The sequence below is a fragment of the Peromyscus eremicus genome, chromosome 17 (genome assembly GCF_949786415.1).
Source record: "Peromyscus eremicus chromosome 17, PerEre_H2_v1, whole genome shotgun sequence".
In the NCBI taxonomy this organism is placed as follows: Eukaryota; Metazoa; Chordata; class Mammalia; order Rodentia; family Cricetidae; genus Peromyscus; species Peromyscus eremicus.
The window spans coordinates 6,553,461-6,573,825 of NC_081433.1; the positions used below are offsets into that span (position 1 = coordinate 6,553,461).

At 47.5% G+C, this 20,365-nt stretch overlaps 1 protein-coding gene across 3 annotated transcripts; it reads right to left on the bottom strand.

Moving 5' to 3' along the window:
• Positions 1–1,305: 1,305 nt before the first annotated feature.
• LOC131894307 (sperm acrosome-associated protein 7-like) lies at positions 1,306–20,340 on the bottom strand. Of its 3 annotated transcripts, XM_059244540.1 has the most exons (6): positions 20,168–20,340; positions 9,863–9,925; positions 7,731–7,832; positions 6,846–6,932; positions 2,041–2,121; positions 1,306–1,509 (listed from the first exon to the last, which is right to left on the bottom strand). In XM_059244540.1, the coding sequence occupies exons 1-6, from the start codon at positions 20,259–20,261 to the stop codon at positions 1,436–1,438; spliced, it is 501 nt and encodes a 166-aa protein (XP_059100523.1). In that variant the 5' UTR covers positions 20,262–20,340; the 3' UTR covers positions 1,306–1,435. The 3 variants fall into 3 exon arrangements, with proteins under 3 accessions (XP_059100523.1, XP_059100524.1, XP_059100525.1); XM_059244541.1 differs by lacking the exon at positions 7,731–7,832; XM_059244542.1 differs by lacking the exons at positions 6,846–6,932; positions 7,731–7,832.
• Positions 20,341–20,365: the final 25 nt, after the last annotated feature.

Genomic DNA, 20,365 nt, shown 5'->3' on the forward strand with positions numbered 1-20,365 from the left:
TCTGTGAGTTTAGCACAACATCATTAGGAATCACTTCATTGATGTTTTCTTTTGTTTTGGCCACTCTTGTTTGGTTCTACCCTAGATCTCGGCTATCCAGCCTCTTGTCCCTGGTCATCCAGGTAGTGTGGGTCATGGGGTCCCTCTCTGTGGTGTGGGCCTAAAATCAGACTACCCACTGATTATCTGCTCCCACAAGTTCTATGCCACCGTTGCCCCAGCATGTCTTGCAGGCAGGATAGATTGTAGGTCAAAGGTTTTGAGGCTGGGTTGGTGTCCTAGTCCCTCCACTGAAAACCTTGCCTGGGGTTTCTGTTGCTGTGATGAAACACCATGACTAAAAAGCAAGTTGGGGAGGAAATTGTTTATTCAGCTTACACTTTGATATCACTGTTCATCATGGAAGGAAGTCAGGACAGGAACTCAAATAGGGCAGGATTCTGGAGACAGGAACTGATGCAGAGGCCATGGAGGGTGCTGCTTATTGGCTTGCTCAGCCTCCTTCCCTCCCTTCCTCCCTCCCTCCCCCTTTCTTTTTATTCTTCTCTCATACAATACATCCTAACTGCAGCCTCCCCTCCCTTTACTGCCCCCCCACCTCCCCCCACGCCCATCCACTGCTCTTCCATTTCCATTCAGAAAAGAGCAGCCTGCTTTCTTATAGAAACCAGGACCACTGGCCCAGAGGTGGCCCCACCCACAGTGAACTGGGTCCTCCTCATCATCATTAACAAAGAAAATGCCCTACAGCTGGACCTTATGGAGGCATTTTCTCAGTTGAGGTTGCCTCCTTCAGATAGCACTAGTGTGTGTGTCAAATTGATGTAGACCGGCCGGCACAGCTGCTCACGGAAGATGGACAGCTCCCGCTCCATGTCTTCCATGACTAGGACTCCTCATTAGGGTCACCCTATAGATTCCAGGGACTTACACAAGAACCTTCAGAAGTGTCACAAAGAGCTTGCAAACTCATTTCCCAGCACTTCAAGGTCGATGGCTGGTAATCAGGGTGGGACACTCATCCCTCAAAGCTCTTAAATAACCCACCAACACCAGCTACAACAGAAACAAGTGAACAGTGACAAACCCCCGGGTCTCGCTCACTTCAGAGGGCATAGGAGAGTTTATTCTGGAACCAAATATGAGTGACCGCAGCCCGGGAACATAGATCCCGTGTTCAGACAAGGTCACAGTGTCCACCGCACTAGGTTTCCACCCCCACTCCACGCCCTCCGACTTGTCATCTCTCCCGTTTTGAATAACTAAAAAATACAATAAAAAATTAAAAAGCCACCTCTGATATCTTATTTAAATATGCGAATTTTATTCGGTGCTCCTTGAGTGCAGTTCTTCACACGAGTGGTGGCTGCCCCCACTCTGTTCTGTCCCCGGGTTGGGCAGTGGCTTGCCCCTCTGCCAGTCTTGGTACTTAGGGCTAGACTAGTTTCCCCAGGAGTTGTCTGGTTCTCCTGCTTTTCCGAAACTTCCGGTTATTCTTGAGATGAGTTCCTGTTAGGGGAGAGATTTTCTTGAGTAATTATGACTGTCCCGCTGATTGTCACCAACCCTGTGTCAGACCCTTGTAGTCTCTCATGTCAGTGGCACTGACTCCTCTCTTTCCTGGATGGCATTCAGGAGGCATCTGTGACATTAGGTGCCCTTCAGGTACAAACAGGTGGACAGTCATGGCTGGAAATCATGGCGGCAGGAGCATGGGGCATTGGTCAGACTGCGTCCACAGCCGGGAAGCAGAGAGACATGCATGCTGGTATTCAGCCCACTTTCTCCTTTTTAAAAAATTGCGTGTGTGTGTGTGTGTGTGTGTGTGTGTGTGTGTGTGTGTGTGTGTAGAGAAGGAGAGGGAGAGTGTGTACACAACTTGAGTATCAGTTATTCCCTTTCAGCATGTGGGTCCCAGGGATGGAAGTCAGGCTGCAGGCCGGGCAGCACGCACCGTAACCTGCTGAGCAGTCTCATTGGCCTCTCCTCCTTGTCCAGTCCAGGCGCCGCCCATAGGCTGACCCCATAGCTCTTGCTTACCAATAGCTCTTCGAATAGTGTCAATGATTTTCTCCAGAGCTTCGAGGCTTTTCATCTGAAAAAGTGTTTCTTTCTCTCCATCTGCGGGAACAGGTAAGGACAATGACTAGACTCCACAGTTATTGTTTAACCACAAACTTTTTGACACCAGGCCACTGGGATCTCAAAATACAGAGTGAGCATATGCTGTGTGTACGTGTTTGTAGCCTGCTGCTCCGTGGCCACCAGGAGAGCCTATTCCGTCCAAATTCTTGAAGAAACAAAAAACTTCAAATAGTCATAGTCATTCACCATAAAATAAATGAAGCTGGAAGCCAGATGAAATGTTTTAAATTCCTGGAGGCAGGAAAATTCTCAGAAACCCAAACTGAAAGCCATTCCACAGAGGGACTGGCCAGTGTTCTTCGAGGTCATCAGAGACACAGTGGAAGAGGAAGCAGCCGTGTTGGGGACACTGAGACAGTGGACAGGTGGCATCTTTACGGGCTCTGGACCCAGAAACACAGTAGAGGGGTGCTGACGTTTGCATATGCTGTGTGCAGGTGAACTGAAGTTCCCAGGAAGAAGCTGTGCCTTGTGTGAACCCTCTGCAAGGCTGATTGACTGACTGATAGAGCTACAGTGAGTGTGGAGAGGTTGGAATGTTGCAAGTCTGATTATAGTCCATATGCGAAGTCTTTTGCCCCTTACTAGCCATTTCTTGCCCACCACTGTGTCTGACTAACATCTCTAAGACTATTAGGGAAAATCTTCTGGAGTGTACAAACAGACCCTTAGCTTCCACCAACCCAAAAGCTAAGAATGTCCTCAGATAGTGTCGAGGCCTGTAGCAGACTTCTTGCTTGTCTGTAACGGCCTACCTGATTTCCACTGATGTATTTTAACAGTTTCTTGATTTATAACTCCCTCTGTTCTATTACTATGAAAACTTAGTGAAACTGTGACCTTGTCTGAACACGGGATCTATGTTCCTGGGCTGCTGTCACTCATATTTGGTTCCAGAATAAACTCTCCTATGCCCTCTGAAGTGAGCGAGACCCGGGGGTTTGTCACTGTTCACTTGTTTCTGTTGTAGCTGGTGTTGGTGGGTTATTTAAGAGCTTTGCAGAGATGAGTGTCCCCACCCTGATTACCAGCCATCGACCTTGAAGTGCTGGGAAATGAGTTTGCAAGCTCTTTGTGACACTTCTGAAGGTTTTTGTGTAAGCTTAAAATACTGTCACAATGGGTGCTATTTTAAGTGCCTTGCTCTCCTTTTTTAACCTGTCCTGGGTTTTTCCCTGATCCTTGTTCCCTAGGCGACACCCGCCTGCACACGACCATACAGTAGCCCATTTCCACTTGCAGGCAGGCGGACACAGACCTCTAGTCTCCCTCCATAGCCCTTGGCAGACAAGCACCTTTGTTTACATTGACCACCCTAGTTTGTAGTGGAGGCCACAGTGTGTTTTCTTCAGCTTCCTTCCTGCCGTCTCCACAGCTGCAAGGCCTCAGCTCTGACGTGAGAACTCCAGGAGCTTCTTAGCCCCTTCCTAGAGAGAGACACACTGCCTTGTCCTGGACCTGGGAGACACTGAGGGGCAGGTTAGCCCACAGGCCACATGCCTCCACTTTGCCTTTGGGCCCTCGGTTACAAAGTTGAAATGCTCCAGATGTGCTTCCTCTCACACCCTCTGCCACCTGTGTACCCCTGCAGCAGCCAGTCATGGGGCTGGTTCCCCACCTCCCACTATCTGCTCTACCTGGAGCCCCAAGCATGCAGCTGCATGCAGCCGTCAGCATTTCCACTGGACAGTGCTGGAGTTGGGCTGGAAAGCATGCATTCTCTAGCGGGCTGACACACACTCAGCACCCTGTGTTGTTGCCACACAACACTCTTGGCTGGATGATGTACACCCAGAAAGGTCCCTGTGAAGATGAAGGCAGCACGGAACAGTGTGCTGGAGCCGAGTTTGACAGCAGGGTCCTAGGGCCTGCATCTCACCTCCTGTGCTCTGTTCTCCATGTCCTCAACTTTGGCATCACTCCAAAGATGAGGAAACACTGGAGGAGGGGTGCTCTGCTGTGTGCTAGAGACCTACAAGTACAGCCATTTTCTGATATGTGTGAAAGGGGGTGGATGCTTTTACTCAGCACAGCACAGCACAACTGCTGTGCCCAAGGCAGCTCTGGGCAGGGGCTGCAGCTTTGATATGTTCCAGACATAAAGAGGCCATGAGCTCTCCATCCAAGCAAAGGTACCCAGACAGCAGGTAGGCCTGGCTTTCTGTCTGTTCCAGAGACTAAGAGCTCAGGGCAGCCTCCAAGTCCAGTAGTGCTCACAGCCTTGCTCGCTCACCTGGTCGAATGTCTTTTCCTGGAACTCTCCTTTCCCCGAGAGGGGCTCCAGCAGAGGACCTGTGTGCCAAGGATGAAGATGGCCCACTACACTTTGCCTTGGCACCCTGACTCCCATCTCTGCTCTAGTTCACTGGGGCCTGGACTTGGGCTTTGTGGGCAGTCCATGACGTGACCATGGAAAGAAGTTGTCTGGCTACAGCCCATCCCTCTGTGCCCTAGAGACCTGAAGTAGGGACTGACCAGAGAGCAAGAAGAGGAGCAAAAATCAGGATGTGGGATTCCCAACCATCAGAATGAGCCTTGTGCTGAAAGACCTGCACCCTGACAAGATACAGCCCCAAAGCTGTTCTTGTCGGATCTCTAGGTCAGAACGATCTGTGCCACCCTGTGTCTCATGCCCTGATTTACTACAAAGCCTGGGAAGTACAACTCTCGTATGAAGCCAGCCATCACTCCTGAATGTATGCTTTTGTTCTGAAAATCTGTTTAAAAATTATTTATGTGTTTGTGTGTGAATGTATGCATGAATATATGAATCATACAGGTGTCTGTGAAGTCCTAGAGAAGTCATTAATTCTCCGTTGTGAGTTGCTTGATATGGGCGTTGGGAACCAAACTTGGGGCCTCTGCAAGAGCAGCAGATACTCTCAATGGTTGAGTCATTTCTCCAGCCCCATGGGTGATATGTTTGCTAATAAAATCTCCTTCCAGTTCATATTTTGTCTATTTGAATTCTTCCTCTGTCTGAGACAAGAACGTGGAAACAATGGCTGGGGATCTCTGCCTGCTTTCTGACTCTGAGATCTGCCTGACCTTCTTCACTGGCAGCGTCATTCGGCAACAGGTACCTGCCAGCGAGTCTGGCAGGGGTGTCCTCGTGGCTGCTGCCGAGACCCAGGGCTTCCTTTCTTGAATGCTGGCTAGTTAGCTCAGTTCTGCATGGGGAATCACAGGCAGCCCAAGGGCCCTCCTTCCTACACTTGCCACCTTCTTTTTCTGGATGTTCTTCATATTATCCGGGTCTCACACCAGCCTCTAAGTCCCCTCCAATCTGGTCCTCACCCTCTCCATCACGAAGGCATAACTCATATGCATTTTCACTCAGTCCCCGAAGAGGCTTGTCTTGGCTTGGTTGCTGGGAATCAAACCATTGCAGTGAGGGATTCATTTGTACTAATGGCTGATGTGTACCCAGGGTCCAGAATGAGTCTCCTGCAGGACCCAGCAGCTCAGGAACTACGTGGGGAGGGAGGGACTCCTATGGCGGCCATAGGCCAGTGCTCAGGCCAAGGCAGCAGTGCAAACCTCAGACTGGACTGGTTCAGGATGTTTGCTGACCTCCAGTGAGCAAGCGCACTGTTCCCAAGGGTGTGGCCAGCTCCAGGGCCCTGGTGGTACCTCAGGGTCCCCTCTCCCTCCTTTGTTAGAGCCTCAGATCTCCTTACCCACGAGGCTGTTCTCTGTCTCTCAGTCTACTTTTGCCTGCCACTATGCGTAGGACTATGTGCTTTGGATTCACCTGTACCCTCTCTGACTGTAGGCAGCTACCAGAAGAATCCTTACCTATTGATCTAGAACCATCAGCTAATGTCATCAAACTATTGATCTAGAACCACCAGCTAATGTCGTCAGACTATTGATCTAGAACCACCAGCTAATGTCATCAAACTGTTGATCTAGAACCACCAGCTAATGTCATCAGACTCATGAGTAGGACAAACTCAAGGGTGTTAGAACAATCTAGAACAATCATTTTAAGTAGATCTGTGTTCTTCTTTATGCCATGGAGACATCATTCTGATATACCCCAAGCTTCAGCAGCTGGAGAAGACATGAAGGACTGAAATGCAGGTTCCCATGCCCATATTGCATTACCATTATTAATGTATTAGTATATTTCCTCTTCTATACCTGAAGCCACGGTCGGGTCCCACATGGGGTTACTCTGCAAGCAATGTACATGTACATCCCATGCTACACATATCCTTCATTGTGTCTGTTCTTTACATCAAAGAGCTGTGTCTCCTGTGGGTGTTAGTGGTGGCAGACTCTGATGGAGAGAGAGAGGCCTTCCCCCCACCCCCAATTCCTGCCCTGCCATGAGGGCACTCTGTCTGCTCTTCTACCCTTTCTATTCAGGGAGAAGTCTGCAAGAGGACTCAGCTTGTGTTCCTTCCTGGTAACTGCCCACTCACAAGAAGATGTTTCCTCTGGGCTAGCCTGGTCTGGGTTCCGCACGGGCAGGGCTAGGGAGTTGCGGGATCCTGAGTCCCAGTGCAGGACTAGACACCTGGGGCATCCTAAGGCTTGGGACACAGTAGGAGTCCTACCTAACCAGGTGCAGCAGCCACCAACCCCAACAGAAGAATCTCTGCTCTCACCCAAGCAGAAGCATCCATCTGTACCTGGCTGGGGTTCCCCAGTTAGGTTCTGAACCCAGTAAAGGGTTGTGGGTTTATATTTACCATCAAAGGAAAGGGTATCTATGATCCCAGAAGATAATTGCTTCTCTTGATGTTTCTTAGGAGTGCTGGATTCTTTCTTGTGGGCTTCTTTGATGAAGAACATAGGAATAAAACAACAGGGAAGTGTTTTTCTGTTACATGCTCATGAACATTTTTGGCTCGAGCCCTATTCTACAACACTGAGCTGGAAGGATGGCACAGTGTCCAAGTTCTAATTAGATTGTGTGTTGGAAAGTTAATCTTTAAATAGTCAGGAGTCATACAACCACCTCGAGCCTGGTGGTTTGGGACTAGGGTGAACAAACCCTTAGAATCTAGTTAACTCTGAACTAAAACCTCCCAGGAAGTGTTGAGCGCTCCTGCCTCTGAGTACATTTCCCCAAAGCCTCTCCTTGCCACTGCCTGGTCACTTCTTCCTTCATGCCCTGTAATGCCCCATCTGCTCGCACAGTCTCACAGTGGCCTTGGGCATGTCATCTGCTGGACCTTGGTTTTACTTCGGTCATGTGGTGTAACAGAAGGGCTTCCCTTAGAAACCCTAGGTGGACACAAGGAGATGGTGTGTGTTACACTACTGTTCTGGCTCATCTGTAAGCCTGTGTTCCCGCAGTGCCTGAACCCTATTCACATCCAGGATCTTAGAACATGCATGAATGTGACCCAGAGATCACCCCAGAGTGAAGCAAGCTGCCTCTGCCTTGGTGGTGACTCCCTCCATCTCAAAAGCACCTTAACAGTGGCCTTGGACCATGGCTTCTTTCACGTGTCCACTTGCTCTTGCCCAGATGTGACCGAATCTAGTGAGTGCTCCTGAAATAGAGTCCTATGTTCAACACCACGTGTCTAAAAATACTTGCAGTTGTGGGATAAAAAGGATATACTTGCTTTTATCCTTCATTGTTTTTGATTGTGAGGTTGTTGATGGGCTTGGATTTTCCAAATATGATAGTTTCCTTGGCTCCAAAATCTCCTGGACTAGAATTTCATCTTGGGAAAAGCACACAAGAATGTGTTATAGAGGCAATGATTCAGGGCAGATGTTCTGTGAAGAACTGAACTCCAGGCAGCCTGTCAACAGCGTGAATAGAAAACCCAAGGAACTTTTGGACAGTGGTCTTTACTCTGCAGAATTCATCTTGGGAGGCTGTCCATGCTGCCACCTCCCTAAATTCAGAAAGTCTGAGATTCTCTGAGTATCTCCTGAGCACCTCCATAATGCAGATGTTGAAGGTCTCTCAATGCCTGTGTCTTCAAAGGCTTGATTCCTCAGTGGCACTGCTGGGAGTGATGGGACCTCTTTAAAGGTGGAGCCTAGAGGGAGGTCTTTAGGTCACTGGGGGTATCAACGGGGAGGTGGGGCCCTGGTCCCCTTTTCTCTTTTGCTCCTTGGCCATGAAGTAAATGTTTTTACCACCACACACTTGTGCCATGATGTGTGACCGGTTGCTCAAAGCGACAGAGCCAACCAAACAAGGACTAGAAACTCCAAACTGACCCCAAATAAATATTTTATATTTATAAGTGGTTAGTTCTGGCATTTTGTCATAGTGAGAGAAATCTAATACACTCTTCATAGACACAATGCCAAAACCTAGCCCCGGCCCTGCTCATGACTTATTTTCTGTCCTATGGTCATTTTGTCCTGACTCTGCTCTCAAGTGCTGACAGAACAGCTGTGTTTTCTGCACGTGTCCAGCCATTTTTTGTGTGTAGTGTAACTCTGGAACTCACTCTCTAGACCAGTCTGGCCTTGATCTCAGAGATCTGCCTGTCTCTATCTCCTGACCTTGGAGTCAGAAGATGAGGCCTCCTGCTGGGTGGGAATCAGGTCTCCTGTATGTGACCCAGGAGTAGCTTAAGAGGGTAGACAGGGTAGCATAGATGAGCTGTGAACATGCATTCAGTTGTTCATATGATCAATCCATCAGTCGAGGAGTCCATGATGGTTCCCCAGCCCAGACTCAGAACGAGCAGAGCAGACCTTCCTGGAAGAGGTCCTTCCTGGGAAGGGCGCCTGTCACCTGGTGGCATCTACATCTGAACCTTCCTGATGAGGCTCAGCTGAGAGCAGCTTCATAGCCATATCCTGTGCTCCTGTGGTCTACTCCTGACCCCATCTGACAGGTGACCATGGGCAGACAGATGCCCAGGAGGTGACCCCTTTCCCACAGTGCCCCAGGGTGTTAGCTGCAAGTCACAAGTCTGCTCAGATGGCTTCTCCAGGCCTCCTCACATTACCAAGTGTAAAATGAGAGGTGGTACTGGGTGATGAGCACAGGACAGACCCAGGCCTGTGGACACAGAAGGGGATGTAGCTGGTCCAGACAGAATTGGCCTCTGGGTGTGATGTACATGCTGGACTTTGTAGACAGTACTGAAGACTGACTACCGCATCAGTCACTTGGCGTTGTTTACATGCTGATGGGCTACACCAGATGGGTCATGCTACACCTGCAGTTTGTACTCTGCCTCTGAGGGACAGTGTGGGTCAGACCAATGGTCCTCACTCTGCTGCGCTCTGAACTCTTACTGGAGAGCTATAGGAAACCCTGAGGTACCATGTTCAGTCAAAGCCAACCAGGGTAAAACCCTGGGTAGAGCGCAGGTCCTCACCACCTCCCTAGGGACTGCCCTGCCTGCTCTGGATTGAGGAGGCCGAGGAGCTGTTCCTGGGCCTCAGATCTCAACAGTTGCACACACATTGCATCAGTGTGTCCAGCTAAGTATGGGTTCTGATGTGGAAGGCTTGAGTAGGACTCGGTGCAGCGTGTTTGAAAAGAGTCCACGGTGACAGACTGCTGCTCTCTGGACAGCTCCACATGTTTGTGTTCTGACAGTCACTCTGACTTCAGTAATTTAGTCACTAGCACTCTGGGCCAGAAGAATGTGGTTCTGACCTCAAACCAGATCAGTTCCTACAGTGCCTGGGACTGACACCAGGTTGTCTGGGAAAGGCCTTGGTGAGTGCCACGCCCTCCCTCACCATGGACCGGGTGTTCCACCTGGAGAGTCCTTACCAAATACTGTAGCTATGTCTTCATCCAGAGTTTTAAAGCTTGGGAGTTGTTTAGGACGTGAACCTGATAGGGAAATCAAAACAAAACAAAACCCTATAGTAGTTGTAGAATATGATTTTAAGGTATGTTACTTTTGTTTATGTTGTGAACCTGTGTAACTTTGCCTGTCTAAAACACCTGATGGTCTAATAAAGAGCTGAATGGTCAATAGCAAGGCAGGAAAGAGGATGGGCAGGGCTGGTGGGCAGAGAGAAGATATAAAAAAGAGAAAAAACCATTTTGATGCTGTTGGTTAAGTGGCGGTGCTCATGGTCCAGATGCCCCACATTGGACACTAAAATGTTGTTGTTGTTGTTTTGGCTCTTTTGGGGACCCTCCACCCAGCTCCCAAATAAATTACACACAGAGGCTTACTCTTAATTATCAACACCTGGCCTTAGCTTGGCTTGTTTCTTGCCAGCTTTCCTTAACTTAACCCGTCTACCTTTTGCCTCTGGGCTTTTTCTTTTCTTACATCCGTATTTTACTCTTACTTTGTGACTTGTTGTGTACCTGGGTAGCTGGCCTCTGATGTCCTCCTTCTCAGGCTACTTCTTTCTTCCAGATTTCTCTTTCTATTTATTCTCTCTGCCTGCCAGCCCTGCCCATCCTCTCTCCTGCCTTGCTATTGGCCGTTCAGTTCTTTATTAGACCATTAGGTGTTTTAGACAGGCACAGTAACTCAGCTTCACAGAGTTAAACAAATGCAACAAAAGTAATACACTTTAAAATAATATTCCCAACACAGTAGTTTTACAGCGTTTATTTATTTTTCGTCTACTTCTCTGTGAACAGATAGTTGTGAGGGATGGCCCCAGCCTGGTCTAGAGGAAGGGTCCTGTGTGGAGTGCTGCTCTTTCCCATGTGCTGAGGGAAGCCCTCTAGGACTTGAGTTTCTCATATGGAGGATGGGAAAGACATTACCCATGGGACGGCTGTGTGGGTAGAACCCATGATCTCCCCAGGTGCCCTGAGTAGAACCTGCCCTCCTGGTCACTGGAGTCATGCGCGTGGATGGTAAGACAGTGTCCACGCTCAGGGACAACTCAGCTCTATCACAGGGGCAAAGAAGGAAGAGGGTCACATGCACTGTTTTGTAGGAAGCCGCGCTTTGCCTCCTGCATGGCTGGTGACACCGTCTGGGTGGCCACCAGACTGGGAAACTCCGGCCTGGGATCCCACCTGAGCAGCCCAGAGCCCAGCTTGGCACACACCGGGAAGAAGCATTTGCCCGGCCTCTGACTGAGGCTTTCCATGTCGCCAGCCAAGTACTTGCTTTGTCCTGTGATGAGAAGACACCTCCTAAGTGTGTTTCTCGGAGCCCCGGGTGACCTGCACACTCACTTATGCTACCTGAGGTTCTCTCGGGGGGAAGGGGAGGCCAGAGGCTGGTCACCTCGTCCTTCCCACGTGAGCAGAGCGCTCCAGGGTGCTCTGTCTGCAGTTAAGAAGTGGAGTCTCTGATGAGTGAGCTGTAGAGTTCTGGATGGCAGTTGTCTCCGGAGTCCAGGGCTGTCTTATCTGTGATGTCTGCTTCCTGATGGACAGGAGGGGCTGTGCTGGGCATGTAGGGTCTAGCCGTATCTAGACACTGTGGGAATTGTGAGGACCAGTTTCTCCTCTGCAGCATCCAGCACACACGTCCTCCTCCTGACATGACCTTTGTTTATCTCAGGGGCTGTGGTGTCTCTCGATCTGGTGCATCCCTTAGTCTGAGCTCAGGGTTGGCCTCTTCCTCCAGCTCTCAGGTCCTGGGACCCCCGAAGATGGCAAGCAGGGCCACCTTCCCTTCCCTTTCTGAGACACAGAGCTCTGTCTGGGAGAAGTAAAGTTGCCGCTAAACCAATGACAAAGCTGTTCTCAAAGGCTTTAATGATGGGCAATCTGCATCCCAATGTGTTCATCTGCACGGCTCAGAACAAAGGGAAGTATGTAAGGAGGTCTGGGACGGTGATGACAATTGCTTCCCAGTGTGCTGACCTCGGTAAACCAAACAAACAGTAGTTCTCTTTGCAGGAGACATTAATGGATCATTACGAATGGGTACAGCTGCGCAGCGCCAGCACTTTGTTAAAAATATTCTTTTCATCTTGTGTCTGTCCCGTAATCACAATGGAAGCATTGTGCAAGTCAGCCGTGTGCACATGCGTGGTGTGTATGCTCATGGTGTCCTGCCTGTTAACGTGCATTGTCAAATGTAGCTGCTCTGCCATGGTTTTCCTGTTGTCCCCTCCTCCAGAGAGTCACAGCTTCCAGACAGCACACACCCACAAGGTCAGGACACTCCGGTGTCTTATCATTGTCCACATCAGCACATTCTGGCTTCGTGAAGTTCACTGTTGAGTTCTGAGTTCACTCCAGTTAGTTTAGTGAACGCAAGTCAGAGTCCTTCTCCATCATAAGGCTCACACTAACTGCTATCCTTCTTCTAAGTGGATAGCACCTTCCCATGAGGAAATCACACACACTTGCAGTCATAACTCGTCTCCTGGCAAGCTGTGGGAGCACCCCAGGATGGGGTGAGGATACTTGTGTTACCCTCAGGGCAATGGAGAAATTTTCCTTTCACTGGCCCCTCAAGCTGAGGAAGACTCTGTGGTGTGTGTGTGTGTGTGTGTGTGTGTGTGTGTGTGTGTGTGTGTGTGTGTGTGACACAGGGCTATGGTCAGATCTCAAGCCAAGAAAGACCTTGGGGATCACATAGAACTATGTCCAGGTCTCAAGCTAGGGAGGGAGTCCTTGGCGGTGATACATGGTTATGGCTAGATCTTTTATGAGGTTTGTTTTGTTTATTTATTTAGTTGTTTGTTTGTTTATTCCTTTTTATACAGGGTCTCTCTACAAAACTGTGGCTGCCCTGGAACTTGCTTTGTAAACCAGGTTGGTCTTAAATTCAGAGCTCTGCCTGCCTTGGTCTCTGGAGTGTTGGAATTAAAGGTGTGTGTCACCATGCCCAGCCTAGACCTTGTGGTAACCATTCTACCATTCTGAAACTTGAGGGTCACCCAGGAGTTCAATGCAGTTTCAAGCTAGAGAAGACCTTGAATGCTATCCCAGTTTTGACCAGGTTTAGGAGAAAATGACTGGATAGCATTGAGATTAAATCCCTTAACAAACACCAGTTGAGGAATTCTCAAGCACAGGCAAGAGTCGTGCATGGCAATAGACAAGTGAGGCTGACAGAGACTCGTGAGGACCAGCACCCTGTACCTATTCTGGATCCTTCCGACACCCACTGCCATATAACAATCTGCATATAAATGACCCAGACTATGTTTCTTTAAGAAAAAGGGAGGCCAGCCATACTAATACGTTGGTGGATTCTTTAACTTAAAGAATAGGGGAGATAAGGGGCTGGAGAGATGGCTCAGCAGTTAAGAGCACTGATTGCTTTTCCAGGGGACCTGGGTTCTATTCCCAGCACCTACATGACAGCTCACAACTGTCTGTAATTCCAGTTCCAGGGGACCTGACACCCCCATACAGACATGTAGGCAAAACACCAATGTACATGAAATAAAAAATCAATTATTATTAAAAAAAAGAATAGGGGAGATAAAATCCCCACTAAACATAACCCAAATGTGTGTAACTGTAGGAGGGTTGAAAGTCCACTCCTGTACACTCACATCACAGCAGTAGCAGGGATTAACAGCACAGACTTTGAGCCTGAACCTCTAAAAGACCTCACTGTAGCTAGATCTCAGATCCTGTTAGCTCATATACTGTAGGCAAGTCCAGAGGAGTAACCACCACAGGCAGTCCATCCCATATTTCCAGCAGCTGGCATTGTACCTTCCTGAACTACTAGAGGGACAGTGCTTTTGTGAGACTAACCAAGAGGGAAGTACGTACTGTGTCAAAACCCACTCAGCATAGCCAGACAGGCCATGTGGAAATGAGACTGAAGTTCATTTGGGGTTCAAGTGAAAGGCGCACAACAAACCAATATTCCACATACATCAAGCACAGGCTCACCATGGTGACCTGCACAAGAGTAAGCTAGTCAAAATTCCAGTGTGGATAGGAGTCCTGAGTCCCAGAGGAGAGGGCTGCTGAGGAGGGAGAGCCACTCTTGAAGATGTGGCCATGAGTAGGTTACTCAGGCCAGTAGACAACTACACATCATGTGTATGTAAGCAACACCAGCTGGACTTGGGGTTATGCATGGAGGCACTCTGGAAGGAAGCAGTGGTAGATGTATATGATCAATTTACTCTGTAAAGTATGTATGGAACTTTCAAAGATTTAAAAATACTACAAAAAAAACCCCAAACCCAGGCTGCTCACTAAGAAGGCCCGTGTGTAACAGTGGAACAACATCCATGCCAACAGCTATACAAATGTCAACACAGAAGCAGTTACTGGAGAACACAGGATAACGTGACTCTTCCAAAGTCTATGAGTCTCCAGTGATCAACTCTAAAGGTATCTAAGTGATAAAGTGACAAGGAATGATTTCTAAAGTGATCTGTAAATTCAAAGAGGCCAAAATAAATGGCTGAACAAATTACAGAAGATGACATTGGACATAAAAGTATCTTCAGTAAGGAGATGGAGATTCTGAAAAACACAGCTGGATTCCTGGAAAAGAAATACCCAGTAAATCACACAAGAGCATGGTAGAAAACCTCACAGATATACCAAATCAAGTGAAAGAGGGTCTTGAAGCCAAGGCTGGTGTGTAACCACACTCAGAAAGTAGTAAAGAAAGAAAGGCAGAGTAAACAACATACAAAATCAATAATTAAGCTAGGTACAGTGGCACTTGCAGTTATTCTCAGCATTTGGGAGGCAGAGGTAGGCTGATATCTGTATGTTAGTGGCCTGCCTGGTTTACATAGCAAGCTTCAGGCCAGCCAGGGCTACATGGTAAGACCTTGTCTCACCCAACAAAACAAACAAACAAAAATGTCTTAGTCACTGTTCTATTGCCGTGAAGAGACACCATGACTAAGATGACCCTTACAAAAGAAAGCGTTGAATTGGGTGCTTGTTTCCAGCTCCAGAGGTTTAGTCGGTTATCATCTTGGCAGGCAGGCAGGCAAGCACGGTGCTGGAGAAGGAGTTGAGAGCTACATCCTGGTCTGCAGGCAGAGAGAAAGGACAACACTGGGCCTGGCTTGGGCTTTCAAAACCTCGCAGACCACTCCTTGTGACATACTTCCTCTAACAAGGCCACACCTACTCCAGGGCCACAGTAATCCTTCTCAAGTAGTGCCACTCCCTGATGACTAAGCATTCAAATATATGAGCCTGTAGAGGCCATTCTTTTTTTTTTTTTTTTTTTTTTTTTTTGGTTTTTCGAGACAGGGTTTCTCTGTGTAGTTTTGCCGCCTCTCCTGGAACTCACTTGGTAGCCCAGGCTGGCCTCGAACTCACAGAGATCCGCCTGGCTCTGCCTCCCGAGTGCTGGGATTAAAGGCGTGCGCCACCACCGCCTGGCTAGAGGCCATTCTTATTCAAACCACAAAAACAAAAAACAAATCCCAAAGCAAAATCAACCATTAAAAAAATGAAATGATGGCAGAAAGAGGTACAAAGTGACTGGCTGAAAACTTATTCAGTAATAACATAACAAATACTCTCCCCTCCACACAAAGTCCTGGTGAAAATATGGACGTCCAGGCATTTAGAACCCTAAATAATTTGATCAAAATAGAACTGTCTACCACCCATCACAGGTAGACCACCATAAGTAAAGAGCAAAGAAAATAATAAATCCAGAAGGAAAAATAAACCCTAGAGTCAAGTGTGAGTAAGAATCTACAGAACCTGTGGGCTATAACAGAAGCAGTTCTAAGAGGAAACATTGCGGCCAGTTAGACGGCTGTGCAGGTAAAGACACTTGCTGCCAAGCCTGATGCCTGAGTTCAGTCCCTGGGATTCATATGATAAGAGGAGAGAACTGGGTCCTGGCAAACTCTCCTCTGACCTCTATACACACACTGTGGCGTGTGCATGCACGTACACACTAGTAATAACGCATGTTATTTTATTTTAAAAAGAAGGGACTTTATGTAGTTGCCTACGTTAAAAAAAATTAGAGCTCAGATTAAATAATTCAGTGATTAGCTGCAGGCCTTGGAAAAACAGGAACAAGCCAGATCCAAAATCAGCAGGCAAAAATAATCAAGATCAAGGTAGAAGAAATTAAAGAAATAGAAATGAAGAAACAATATAAACCAAAGAGTTAGCTCTTTGAAAAGTAAGATTAGTAAACCCTTAGCCAAATTTACTTAAGTACATAAAACTAGGGATTAAAAAGCAGGCATTGTAACAGATAACAATGAAATTCAGAAAGTCAGAGAAAGAATTTGATAGTGGAAAAAAGCAATGAGATCAAAGAAGTGATAATAACAGTAAAAATTCCCAATTAGGAAAACCCCCAGCCGGGGTTGATTTGCTGCTGAATTCTACCAACCCTAAATGTATTTATTTAGTGTGTGTGTACATAGATAGATAGGTAGATAGATATAGATATATTTAGAGTATGCATACATACACACACACACACACACACACACACATATATGTGTGTGTGTATGTTTGTCCTGTGAAAGTATTCAAAAAGCTGAGCAGAAAGATTAAAAAAAGGGGGGGCGGGGGCTGGAGAGATGGTTCAGCAGTTAAGAGCACTGACTGCTCTTCCAGAGGATCCAGCTTCAATTCCCAGCACCCACATGGCAGCTCACAACTGTCTGTAACTCCTGTTCTAGGGCATCTGACACCTTCACAGACATACATGCAAGCAAAACACTAATGCACATGAAATAAAAATAAAAAATAATCCTTTAAAGGATAAAAAACTGCCAGGCGGTGGTGGCGCACACCTTTAATCCCAGCACTCGGGAGGCAGAGGCAGGCGGATCTCTGTGAGTTCGAGGCCAGCCTCAAAAAAAAAAAAAAAAAAAAAAAAAAAGATAAAAAACTGTGGAATTTGACAAGAAAAGGAGTGTAGCAAGCTCAAAATTGTGACTGAAGTGGGTGTTAAAAAGAAGCTCTGATTCTTTCTTTTTTTGTTCTGTTTTGGTTTGGTTTGGTTTGGTTTTTTGAGACAGGCTTTCTCTGTGTAGTTTTGGTGCCTTGTCCTGGAGCTCACTCTATAGCCCAAGCTGGCCTCAAACTCACAGAGATCCGCCTGGCTCTGCCTCCCAAGTGCTGGGATTAAAGGCGTGCACCACCACCGCCTGGCTTGTTTTGTTTTTCAAGACAGGGTTTCTCTGTGTAGCTTTGGCACCTTTCCTGGAACTCAACTCTGTAGACCAGGCTGGCCTCGAACTCACAGAGATCCACCTGCCTCTGCCTCCGGCATGCTGGGATTAAAGCCGTGCACCACTGCCAACCGGCTAGAAACTCTGATTCTTTTTTTTTTCAGAGCTGAGGACGGAACCAAGGGCCTTGTGCTTGCTATGCAAGCACTCTACCACTGAGCTGAGCTAAATCCCCAACCCCAGAAGCTCCGATTCTTAAAAAGAAAACTCCAGCTCTGCACTGGGACACTAGAAAAGATACCCCAAAGGCAAGACCTGCCCATCAAAGGCTCCAGATTGTGAAGTGCTAATTCATTTGAGAGGAGACAGCCTTAACTGAGGATGCAGAGGAGGGGTCTATTACTGGAAAATAACACTTGGGGAATGTCTCTCTCCACAGTCAGCCTGGTGTTTGTTTTTGCTCTTTTGAGGGGCCCACCACCAGCTCCCAAATAAATCACACACAGAGGTTTATTCTTAGTTATGAATGCCCGACCTCAGCTTGCTTGCCAGCTTTTCTTAACTTACATTAGCCCATCTGCCTTTTGCCTCTGGGCTTTTCCCATTCTCTTACTCTTACTCAATGGCTGGCTGTGTAGCTGGGTGGCTGGCCCCTGATGTCCTCCTCCTTCTCTGGCTCCTGGATCTCTCACTTCCAAGTTTCCCCTTCTATATATCCTCTCTGCCTGCCAGCCCTGCCTATCCTTTCTCCTGCCTTGTTATTGGCCATTCAGATCTTGATTAGACCATCAAGTGTTTTAGACAGGCACAGTAACCCAGATTCACGGAGTTAAACAAATGTAACATAAACAAATAAAATAATATTCTACTACAGAGACTGATGCAAATTAAAACTGCATTGAGATTCCAGTCAGAATGGCATCCATTAAAAAAACAGGAAGTCTAGTGGGACACCAGGGAACGTGCTCACTGCTGGGGGCAATGGAAACTAGTCTACCTACTATGGAACTCAGTATGGAGGTTCCTCAGAAAAACTAAAGGAAGTAGCATCATGAGCCAGTTCCTGGATATGTATGCAGAGGACTTCAACACATCATGGAGCTGTTTCAACACTGATGTTTATTGCAACCTAGTTTACCAAGTTATGGAACCAACTTAGGTTCCTAACAACAGAGGGATGGATAATAAAAATGTGCTGTCTGTACGTGATTGAATCTTCTTCAGCCACAGTGAACAGCGAAGTTATGCCATTTGCAGGAGAGAGATGCAAGTGGAGATGACCACGTTAAGGAAATTAATCCAGCTTCTGAAAGGTAAATATCCTGTATGTGTGTATAATATGAAGGTAAGGCAAAACTCTCTGGAGGAATGAAGGGGGCTGAAGGGAAGGCAGGTGTGGTTTGAACGAAAATGGCCTCATAGGCTCATGTGTTTGAATACTTGGTCCCCAGTGGGTGGAACTGTTTGGGAAGGATTAGGAGGTGTGGCTTTGTTGGAGGTGTGTCACTGGGGGTGGGCTCTGTGGTTTAAAAAGCCCAGGCCATCCCCAGTTAGCTCTCTGTGCCTCCTGCTTGAGTGTAAGAATATATACTCTTAGCTACTACTCCAGCACCATGACTGCTGCCGTGCCCCCCAACATAATGATCACAGACTCTTTTTTTTTTTTTTTTCGTTTTTTTTTTTTTTTTTTTCGAGACAGGGTTTCTCCGTGTAGCTTTGCGCCTTTCCTGGAACTCACTTGGTAGCCCAGGCTGGCCTCGAACTCACAGAGATCCACCTGGCTCTGCCTTCCGAGTGCTGGGATTAAAGGTGTGCGCCACCACTGCCCGGTGATCACAGACTCTTAACCATTTGGAACTGTGAGTCCCAAATTAAATGCTTCCTTTTATAAGTTGCCTTGGTCATGGTGTTTTGTCACGGCTTTAGAAAGGTAACTAAGACAGCAGGGTAGAAAGATATGGGAAGGGATGTGCTTGGCACATATTACATACTTCTATGAAAATGTTGATACATGGTGTGGAGTTATGTACAATGAATGTACACAATGAAATGTTAGTAAAAAGTAACTTTAAAATTACTAGTTAAAAAGTGCCAAGGGGCCGAGGATATGACTCTCAGTAAAGGGCCTACTGTGCAGTCATGAGGATGTGAACTCGTATCCCTAGCACCCACATAACATCTGGGCATGGTGGTGCATGTCTGTAACCCCAGGACCGGGGAAGACAGAGACAGGTGGATGCCCAGAGGTAGCTACCCAAATAGTTTAACCAATCATTGAGCTCTGAGTTCAGTGAGACACCCTGTCTTGAAAATATAGTGGAGATCAATAGAGGACACTCAGTGTCACCCTCTAGTCTCCTGTGCACATGTATGCACACATGGATGCATGGATGTATGTGCCATTTTTTTTTAAAAAGTACCAAAGAACAAGCTAAAATAAACTAGCAAAATGTTCACAGTCATTTAAATTCAAGAACATCAACCCATCCTGAGGTTCCTGTCATCCTTCCTTTCCTTTTAGGTAAGTTAGAATATTTTTGCAGTTAATTAAAGTTAAAACACGGGATAGAACAACTCTCCCATAGACTTGCAGAATTCCAAAGGACTTCAAGACAGAAACTGGAATTGGTTCAACGGTAAATTTACATAGGCAGGAAGGAGAACACCTTAGTCCATTCCTGCTGGTATAACAAAAGACCTGAGGCCGTGTCGTTACAAAGAACATAAATGTATTCCTCACACTCAGGCAGGTGTGGTGTCTGTGGAGGGTTACTCCTGGCTCCAGAACAATGCTCACTGCTGCATGATCATGGCAGGAAGTGGCCAGGCAAACCAGTTAAGTGCTACAAAGACCTTTTTGACAGAGGCCTTAGTCAGGTCCCCAGGGAGGGCCCTCATGGCCCAGTTACCATGAAGATCCCAGCTAGTACCTACTGTCATCATTCCAACACCTGGAATTTAGAAGGGAACCCCATCAAACAATAGCAGAGATGCATTACCGGCCTGGTTCATGCCTATGGTTTTCTATCTGCCAGTCTCCTGGGGACTCTACCTGAAAACTCTCTATTCGGCCAGGGCTGCACATCTGGCCAGCAGCACAGCAGGAAGACAGATAAGAAGGTCCCCGCTCCTCCGTTCGTTGCCATGGTCCCTCCAGCAGAAGGAGGAGGCCCGTCCCTGGAAGGTCTTCAGCTTCCCCAGCCTTGGTCTCCTGGATACCTGGAATGTCCGGGACCTGTGACATCACCAC